This window comes from Nicotiana tabacum, chromosome 3, assembly GCF_000715075.1.
Source record: "Nicotiana tabacum cultivar K326 chromosome 3, ASM71507v2, whole genome shotgun sequence".
Taxonomy (NCBI): domain Eukaryota; kingdom Viridiplantae; phylum Streptophyta; class Magnoliopsida; order Solanales; family Solanaceae; genus Nicotiana; species Nicotiana tabacum.
The window spans coordinates 169,842,426-169,852,679 of record NC_134082.1 but is presented as its reverse complement, the minus strand read 5'-3'; the positions used below and the strand labels follow the sequence as shown (position 1 = coordinate 169,852,679).

The 10,254-nt window shown below is 39.2% G+C and overlaps 2 protein-coding genes across 2 annotated transcripts; both read left to right on the top strand.

Annotated features, from left to right (window-relative positions):
• Positions 1-783: 783 nt before the first annotated feature.
• On the top strand, positions 784-2,990 carry LOC107810348 (oil body-associated protein 2A-like). Its single transcript, XM_016635110.2, has 4 exons — positions 784-1,163; positions 1,345-1,427; positions 1,553-1,667; positions 2,633-2,990. The coding sequence occupies exons 1-4, from the start codon at positions 881-883 to the stop codon at positions 2,887-2,889; spliced, it is 738 nt and encodes a 245-aa protein (XP_016490596.2). The 5' UTR covers positions 784-880; the 3' UTR covers positions 2,890-2,990.
• Positions 2,991-4,150: 1,160 nt separating this feature from the next.
• Positions 4,151-5,665, top strand: LOC107810346 (oil body-associated protein 2C-like). The gene is made up of 4 exons (XM_016635109.2): positions 4,151-4,508; positions 4,611-4,693; positions 5,033-5,147; positions 5,269-5,665. Exons 1-4 carry the CDS (start codon positions 4,238-4,240, stop codon positions 5,523-5,525), a joined length of 726 nt encoding a protein of 241 aa, XP_016490595.1. The 5' UTR covers positions 4,151-4,237; the 3' UTR covers positions 5,526-5,665.
• The last annotated feature ends 4,589 nt before the right edge of the window (positions 5,666-10,254 follow it).

Below are 10,254 nucleotides of genomic sequence, written 5' to 3'. Positions count from 1 at the left end.
AAAAATTAATTATTTTTCTTTTTTTAATGTTATATATAAAAGGCCAGGTAAAAAAATTTATTCAAATTTAAAATTTAAAATTATACATATTTCATTAGTTAAATTGAAGAATGTTAATACATTATTAATAAATTCATAACTAAAAGTATAAAGATTTAAATTCTAAGGCAGACATTTTAAAGCTACCTAGGAAAATAAATTTTTTCAAGATTAATGGAGGAATTTTGTAATTGTAGCTTATTTTGTAGATTTGTTCTCTTACTAGCTAGTGATGTAATACTTGAATTGGCGAAGATTTGTGTCCAAATTTTCAGCATAAAAGTATCCAATAGCTTTCCCTTGAAGATAATCTAAGAGCTTAATAATAAAATTTTTTATCTAAATATTTTTTGGAATTTTTCAAATGAAAAAGTATCATGTGCAAATGTTCAAATTTTATATTTTATGCGAGACAGAAACTTTGTTTAATGGAAAAGATTGTGGACATATTTTTAAAACTATTATTAGTAATCTTAATGATTCTATATGACTGTTACATAAGAATAGTTTTACAAAGAGTATTTTGCTATACATATTGTCCTTGATATTATAGGTAAAAAATTGTTATATAGAAAAATATAATTTAAAATTTTGATTTTGAAAATAGAGGGGTTAGACCGTATATACCACCATAACCTAATCGATACATGCTTAGCTAATCAAAACTTGCTAATGCTACGTGGAATCTCAGAAAGCATCCACGTCCTTCTTCCTCCCCTATAATCTCACCATCTGTTTCTCCTCGCTCTCAAAACAAAGGCTACAAGATCAGCCATTTCAGATATGAAGAATTCAGTACTCATTAGAAAAAACCTCTCAATTTCTGCATAACGTACGTACCATGGCTTCTAGCGATCAAACACCGGGTCCAATGCCGCCAGGTGATGGCTCTGTGCCGCCAGGGAAATCAATGACAATAGGGCAACATATTATAGACAAAGGGGCTCAAGTAATGCAGTCTTTAAAACCCATCAAGCAGATGAGTCAGCATGTCTGCACCTTCGCTATGTACAGCCATGATATATCTCGCCAGATTGAGACTCACCACTATGTGAGTCGAGTTAATCAGGATTTCCTTCAGTGTGCTGTTTATGATTCTGATGATTCTAAAGGACGCCTAATTGGTAATTCAATTCTCCCACCTTTTTTTTCGCATTCAGAAAAACATCGAGTAAAATATACTTGGATTGTACTGTTGTGTTGAAATGAGTATCGAGAGTAGTGATTTGAGATTAAAATGGTTTTGTAATTAAAGCTTTCATTATTGGATTCTGAATTTTGTTCTATTTGATTGGGATGGTGCAGGCGTAGAATATATTATATCGGATCGAATCTTTGAAACTCTTCCATCTGAGGAACAGAAACTCTGGCACACTCACGAGTACGAGGTTGCTTTCCATTTTTTCTTTGCCATCAACTCTTTTCTTGATTAATTGACATGCTAAATTATTCAAAAAACGTCTATGAAATTGATAAAATACTTCTGGGGTAAAATTTTGAATATAATTTGCAGATTATATCAGGCCTTTGGGTGAACCCAAGAGTTCCAGAAATGGTGCAAAAGCCCGAACTTGAGAATCTTGCTCGAACTTATGGCAAGTTTTGGTGCACCTGGCAAATTGATAGGGGCAAGTACTGACCCTTTATTTCCTTTTCTTACGAGAAACCATAGAGTTGTCTTTTGTTTCTTTTGAAATGGTAGTATAAGTTATATAACGCAACTAGAATCCATTTTTCCACACTCTAAAGTGGTGAGACTTGTGCCCTTTTTGGCTTAAACTTGTTACTATTGCAGTTTCTTTTTAAGTTCTATGCATTGATAATGTAAAAATATTTACGTATAAATTAACCTACTATCATGCGTTACACTAATACTATAAAAATCTTATAAAACCTTATAGTGCACGCGAATATCAGATTTCAGACCACTGAAAGTGTTTGTATGGTAACATAAGGGTCGTCTTATTACTCTTATTCCTTGAAATAGTTAATTATGGTCTTATTTTGATTGATTTGACAAACAGTGAAGGACAACTATTTTACCATGTGTTTTGAACATATTATGTGACAAAAGACAACATTTGGTACATCTTGTGGTGGCAAAATGGTAAAAGAAAATAGTTATCCACCCATATTATCCATTAAAAATGGGTTGGATAATGAACTTTTTAAAAACGGGTTAAATATGGATATGAATCATATTATCTACTTAGAAAATGAATAATTAATGGGTTTAACGTTTGTAAAACCTCCTTAGATTGGGGCTTTCTCAAGTTGGGAGAGTAGGAATTCAATCTCCCAAAAATGATCATATTCAAGAAGCCATGAATAATATGGATATCCATATTATTTGCCGGTTATTCATTTTTTATCCGTGTTACATATGGTTACTCATTTTTTATCCGTGTTACATATGATTCGGGTCGGATATTTTATCTGTTTTTGCGCTATCTGTTTTTGATCCGCTCATACTCGATCTGCACGTTTGCCACCTATTTACAACAATAGCTATTGTAACAACCAAAAACTAAACTAATAATTAATCTCGAGCTGTTGCATGGCATATTAAATGTCATGATTTGTGGTCGTTCAGGTGATAGGCTTCCACTTGGAGCACCTACCTTGATGATGTCTCCACAAGGTGTGAACCTAGGCATGGTGGCACCAGAGCTAGTGAAGAAAAGAGACGAAAAATATGGTATTTCTTCACAGGAACTGGAAAAGACAAGAATGGATATTGCTGGGCCAGAGACCATGAATCCCTATGCTAACTATTGGATGCAAACTGCCAAGGGTTTTGCCATTGATGTGGAGCTTATTGATATGAAAAAGTGTGCACCTTTTCCGTGAGAGATATATTTAATTTAATTAAGTAGCCTATGTATGGATTACTTTAACATCCTATGCTTTCATGTGTTTAATAATTAATAATGTAATTAACCTTCCTTTCAGTCGTAGCATAACTTTTTCTTTCACCTTTTTCATTTCACTATTAGTTCTTTGATTGATTGTAATCTGATTACTCAATATTTTGCGTAAACAATGCTAAGAAGATTTATGAGGAAGTACTATATAAAATTTCATCTAATGTTTCATACGTGCTATATTGTAATTGTTCATTTGTTTGAAAATTAAAGGTAGTTTGCAAAACATGTTTCCGAGAAGCACCTTCTGATGAATTTAACTTGACATTTAGAGTAAATTGCGAGGAATACATTAGGGCAATACGTATTAAGTTCTTTTCTTTTTAACCTTTTAAACAATAGTATATATAGAGTCTCTACAATTCCCTAGGGACAATTGACAAACCATTAGTACCAGACTTCTGAGCAATGTTTATGTTATAGCCTTCATGCCCTCGATCCGACGGTCCTCATTCTCTCACTTGGCAAGCTGCTACTGTGAACAACAACAAAGTAAAGGATGCTTCCAAAAACCGTCGAGGTTTGGCTCTGACTACCTTGCGGAGCAAACAAAAGATCCCAAAATCACAGGCATGAACAAACAAACTTTGCACAACCAGCTTACGTAGAAAAGATTTCATATTCTATGCCAATAGATTCGTGACATCCATGTACTGAGTCGTCAAATGAGTCACGTTAAGAAAGCCCAAGCTTATACGCATTGGCCCACCATTCCATTTTCAAAATAATATCGCACTCGTGTTAGATCCGAAAACACATTACTTTACTTTTAAAGGATTCGACGCAGTATTCATCGAGAGAGTCTAGCAACATAGCATCTCAATACATAACAGATTAACTTACACTGCAACGACATACTGAGTGCAAGACCAAAAAAAAAGAGAACAATTTTATTATTTGGAATTACCATATATTTTTTTAAGTTCTGGAATTACAATTATCCTAATCTTTATCCTTTAGTTTTGGACTCTATATTTGTATCTTGAACTCTATCCATGTTCTAGCTCATGATAAAGCCATTTGTTTGAACTCCAAATACTGTAACGTGTCCCCAAGTTCTGATCAGCACCTTGACCGTAAGCTAATACGTGGCAACCAGTTGCCACCTTATGCCCTCTTGTATGCCTACGTGGCAACGTCCCACAAAACCTCAACTTCCTCTTCAAAATCCCCTGAAAATAGAACATCCAAGATCTTCCCACTGAACCATCATATCTTCTCAGAAACTGTGGTTTGAACTTTTCTCCTACTGGTTATACTAATTGTTTTCATCTATGGCTGCAACGACGGGAACCCACGGTCAAGGGGAGCAGATACCGCCTGGAAAACCCATGTCAACGGAGCAACACATGCTGGATAAAGGTGCTCAGATGCTGCAGTCTTTGACTCCAGTCAAACAAATGAACCAGCATGTTTGTACTTTTGCACTCTACAACCATGACATGAATCGTCAAATTAAAACTCACCATTATGTCACTCGTCTCAATCAAGATTTTCTCCAATGTGCTGTTTACGACTCTGATCATTCCACCGCCCGCCTAATCGGTATTTTTTCACACTAGCTCGGTGGTCTCTTGATTTTATGTATCTGCCATGGTTTTTGAATTTCCATTTTCTATTTATTAAGTAATGAATTTTTTTTTGAAGGAGTGGAGTATATAGTATCTGATCGTATCTTTGAAACCTTGCCTGAAGAAGAGCAAAAACTTTGGCATTCTCATGCTTATGAGGTTTGTTCTTTTTTAGTGTTATGTCTCTTTTTTTTTCTTTTTTTTCTTTTTACTGTGCTCCACAACTATGTCCAGTTTTACTGGTTTTGTGGTGTCCTTATAAATTCCTAATATTCATCAAATATTGACCAGAATATTAATTGTTTGACCTTTTGGTATTATTCATGCGAGAACGATTTGTGGAAAGATTGATATGTTTATCTACAAGTTTTTCCTCTGTTATTTTCTAAGGGCAGGTTGTAACCCTTGGTTTTCGTATGGTAGGGTTTGAGATATTTTATCAATATGTTGTTTAGAAACTAATTGGTCTTTGATCTTTGTGAAAATCGGATTGTGTAGATAAAATCAGGACTGTGGGTGAATCCTAGAGCTCCAGAAATGGTGGTAAAGCGTGAACTTGAAAATATTGCCAAGACGTACGGCAAATTCTGGTGCACATGGCAAACAGATAGAGGTAATTAGACACGTGTATAGTGACCTTTTGTTTTTTGGGGTATACGTATTTTTCTTATTTCAACTGTCCAACAAATAAAGTATATTTTTGATTCCAAATATATTTGCTGTATATGACAAAGGTGATAAGCTACCAATTGGGGCACCAGCGCTGATGATGTCGCCGCAGGCAGTGAATTTGGGGATGATTAAGCCAGAACTAATCCAGAAAAGAGATGACAAGTATAATATGTCGACTGATGCCATGAAGAAGTCGAGGCTGGAGATAGCGGAACCCGAGTGGCTTAATCCTCAGGCAGATTATTGGAAACAGCACGGCAAGTGTTTCGTGGTCGATGTAGAGGATGTGGAGATGAAGAAGAGAGCTCCTTTCCCATGAGAGCTACCAGCACCATGCAGAGGATCATCAGTTAGCTAGAGAGACTTCATATATATAGTCTACTTTTGTATTTTCCTTGTGTAAAAATAACAAACTATGAAATGTTTAATCTGCAGTCTATGAACTAAAATGGCTAGTAACGTCGTCGAGTTTTTGAGACGCTAGATAAGGCTAGCTATGATCAGAGATGCACGCGACCTTATGCATTATAGTAGTAGTGGTGGTGGTCTGTTCGAGTTAATTGTCGGGCGGATATAGTATTGCGTTCCACATTGGGTATCAGTGGAACATAAGATATTTATGCGTATTGCCATTTGTGAAACTCGTTCGAAATTAGCCGTTTGACCTTATTGCACAATAACTGTCACATATTCTTATCTTTAGGCAAGACACCCTTCAAATTCTTGTTTAATGCACTCCCTTGGTTTTTTGGACTAAGAGAATGTTGAGACAAAGAAGGATAATGACTTTATACTTTTTTTTGGTGGAGTAGATGAAGAAATGAAAGACGGGTTCTACACCTTACTTAAAGAAGAATTTTGAATTGTTGTCTAAAAATATTTGTTATTAACATTTTGAAATTAGATCTTATTTAAGAAGAATTTTGAATTGTTCTTGATGCATGGTCTAGAAATGTTTGTTATTAACATTTTGAAACTTACTTTTAACTTTTGAAATGTAAGACTTATCTACTTGGGGTAGAATATTTCATTCTTATGGATATTATTAGTTTGTTGGACAATTTTGATTATGAATAGTTTTATTTTGTTGTTTATGTAAGTTTTTGTATTTTTTACTTTATTCTATATATAAATATTTATTTACAGCAGGGGCAATATGTTTGTTCCAATTAAACTGTTACAATAGTCCACTAGAACTGTTGCAATAAGAATCATATGGCGTTTCAATAGAAAATGTAAACCGTTGCAACAGGACCTACAAACCGTTCCAAAAGAATCTATAAGCCATTGCGATAGGTAGTTCAAACTGTTGCAATATCTTAAAAAGATCGTCGTAACAATACCTTACATAACCGTTGGAGTATACGCTATGGTAACAGTTATTAACCGTTGCATTAAATGTTATGGTAACGAATTTTAACCGTTGCAGTTGATACGAATAGTCATTCCAATATGGGAGAGGAAAAACCGTTGCGATAAACCATATGTCCATATTATAGCAACGGTTATATGAACCGTTGCAAGAACCGTTCCTTAAGCTCTATTCACACGTGAGCTGGTGGAACGGGCGCTGAGCCGTTGCAATATCTCTGTGGCAATGGTTTACCTATCTATTGTAACGGTCATCTATGCGTTGCCATGTCAGCACGTTCGTGCACAATAGGGATGAGAAATGTCATATGTTGCGTGGCTTCACCATATTTCTAAAATCTCTATGTGATTTTGTGAGAATAAGGGCACGTAACGATACATTTCTTTCTTGCTTGTTTGCCTTTGAAAATGGAAAATACTTGTGGCAGATTATTAGCTCGTTCACAAGCATTTCTATTTACTGTTGTAGTCTGTAATGAAAGTCTGTACTGCTAGCTCATGCTTAATCATATGTGCTATCTTATATGTCGATGTAAATCTCGTACTCACGGAGAATGTTGTCACATTAGTTGACTATCCAAGCTATGACCATTGTGTTGCATTTTTTCCTAGGTATAAACTTCTGCTGCGTCATCCTTAGAGATCTCTAAGAGGCTAGTAGCAAACATCGATTTGTTTTTGGATCATGGGATCACTGACCGTGCCAATTCACTCTAATGGCGGAGTTTGAGCAACCGTAATGTCATGGGCGGCTTTCCAGCCATGCCCCATGACCCCTTGGGTGCGCCCCGTGGCGTCCTAACAAGCCTCCCAATGCCTAGCGCAACAGACGGCCCCCTGGTCTTGTCCGCGCCAAGTGACAAGCTCGCATGTGCCTCTGTTGCCCCACCGATATCCCTCGTCAGCGCCCAGCCGCAGGCAGATGCCAACAGCGTTGCACGCGCAGACAATGCCATGCGCGCCGACCGTGATGCTAAAGACGTTGCTGCTGACAACAGACATGTTTCTGCCTTGTAGAAAACTAAGTCCTTTTCATTGTAAATATAGAGTAGTTTTATTTCATGTACTTCCATTATGTTTCTCTAGCTTAGTCAAGTCTAGTCTTGTAGCTTTGGTTTATTTTTTTTAAGCATTATTAGAGGGGATCAAGCAATCAAACTTTCTAGCAAGCAAACAATTCTTGGTACCGGTGTCTCTTCCCCTCGACACCGTGTTGCTTTCTGTAATAGCTTTCATTAATGCAATCAAGCTTTCTTTCAATTATCATTTTTGTTCTCTCAATTGCTCTTGACATTGGTTTTCCCGTACGACACTGATAATCTAGTCTAACGTACGAAGGGGACCTCAGTTGGCGGACAGTAACTGCACTGACATCAGTTGCTTGCCTTACGTCGCCCTTCCAAGGAATCTCAGGAAGGCGCCGCGTAACAGTTGGTATCAGAGCCTAGTCCTGACATCATACGAGGGTACGCATTTCCATTACCACCATTTCTAACCATGGTGAATTATGGGGGCCACATTGCGACCCTTGAACAGACAGTTGACGGATTATGGCTCATTGTGAATACGATGCCTGAACTAAGAACCAGCCTAGGGCAAAGGTTGGACGACCTGGACCGCAGGGTGCTCCAGGCCGAAGTTGACATAGAAAACATCAGTTGTGACTCCGGGGGAGACCGGCAAACGACAGCCACAGAGGCAGCCGAAATTTTTGGCACATTCGAGGGACTCCAACAGGAGCGTGCCAAGGATTTAGCTTACAGGGCACAAGAGGCAGACAGGGTGACTGCCATGCAACAAATTATTGACAACTTGACAGACAAGCTCAATATTGTCAATGCTGCTCTACAGGGCCTGCTTCGAGGTAGTGGAAACTAAATCGGGGGCGCTACGAACCCCGCTTCCGCGACACAAAAACTGAAAATTCCTGAGCCAATGCCATACAATGGATCTAGGATGTCAAGGAAGTGGAGAACTTCATCTTTGACGTCGAACAGTATTTCGATGTTGCTGGGGGCCTAGAAGAAGCTAAGAAGGTAGCAACTGCTGCCATGTATCTTCAGGGTGATGCTAAACTCTAGTGGTGGGTGAAGTACGAAGCCATCAGGGCCGGTGAAGATGCTCTCGAGACATGGACATAACTGAAGGCAGCCATACACCTACAGTTCTTCCCCGAAAATGTTGAATACAATGCAAAGAGAAAGCTACGGGAACTCCGCCAGACCAAATCAGTGTGGGACTACGTGCGGGAATTCTCCGCGCTCATGCTAAACATACCCGACATGGGGGGACAAAGACAATCTCTTCACCTTCCTGGAAGGGTTGAAACCTTATACCCGTGTGGAGCTACAAAGACAAAGGGTAGATACCCTACCCAAGGAGATCCAAGTAGCTGAATGCCTTGGGGACTATCAAGTGGAAGATCAGAAGGATAGGCCTCAGCCGCCTGCCCGAGCGGGATTCAAAGGGGGCCAATCTAGCAATGGTGGCCCTAGTAGAAGTGGGGGAGATCAGAGCTCAACCAAATCTAAGGCTCCCTCCTCGGGCAGCAACAGTGCTGCGTCAAATAATAATGACTGGGGGAGAAAGCCTCCTTCAGGATGTCGTCATTATGGCGGACCACATTGGAACAATGAGTGCCCACTTGCACAGATGAACGCCCAACGAGCTTTTGATGATGGGACTGATGACGACTCAGACGATGCAGACCAGACTGAACCAATAGGTGCCTTCAATGCAATTGTTGGCTCCATTTCTGAGGCATTAGTAGAGACTAGTGCTGGTATCCGTAAGAAAGGACCCATGTCCAGTCACCAAGAAAGGGAAAAAGAAGGCGGATGAGGAGACTCCTCTTAAACAAGAAAAGACCTTAATGTTTGTTGAGATGAAGGTGAATGGCAAGCCTATTCGGGCTATGATAGACACGGGTGCTACCCATAACTACTTAGCCTCGACTCAGGTGGAAGGCCTTGGTCTAGTTGTAGGGAAAGGTAGAGGTCGTGTTAAGGCTATCAACTCACCTCTACAGCCAGTGGGTGGAATAGCCAAAGTGGTACCGGTGAAGCTTGGCCCTTACGAAGGAAAATTCGGGTTGGAATTCCTAAGGCAAACCAATACCATGCCTGTACAATTTGCAGACATGCTACTGATGATGGGAACAAATGGGGCCAAGCCCTGTATTATCCCCATGAAGATGTCGTTGAGAACATCTCGGCCTTGTAGTTGAAGAAGAGGTCAAAAGAAATGAACCTACGTTCCTGGAAACCCTCTGCATTGAAGATATAGAACGTTTCTCGGGTCCCATTCCTGAACCCGTGAAGGAGCTACTAATGGAGTTTGAAGATGTCATGCCACAAACCGTGCCAGCGACTCCCGCCTAGGCGCACTGTGGACCATGAAATTGAGTTGGTGCCGGGCACGAAGCCACCTGCCTAGGTGACTTACAGAATGTCACAACTCGAACTCACTGAGCTTCGAAGACAATTGATGGAAATTCTAGATACAGGGATCATTGTACCCTCTAAGTCCCCATACGGGTCCCCTATTCTATTCCAAAAGAAACATGATGGCAACCTACGACTCTGTGTGGATTATCAGGCTCTAAACAAAATCACCGTGAAGAACAAGTACCCTATTCCTCTAATGGAAGACTTGTTCGATAGACTGGGTGGTGCAAC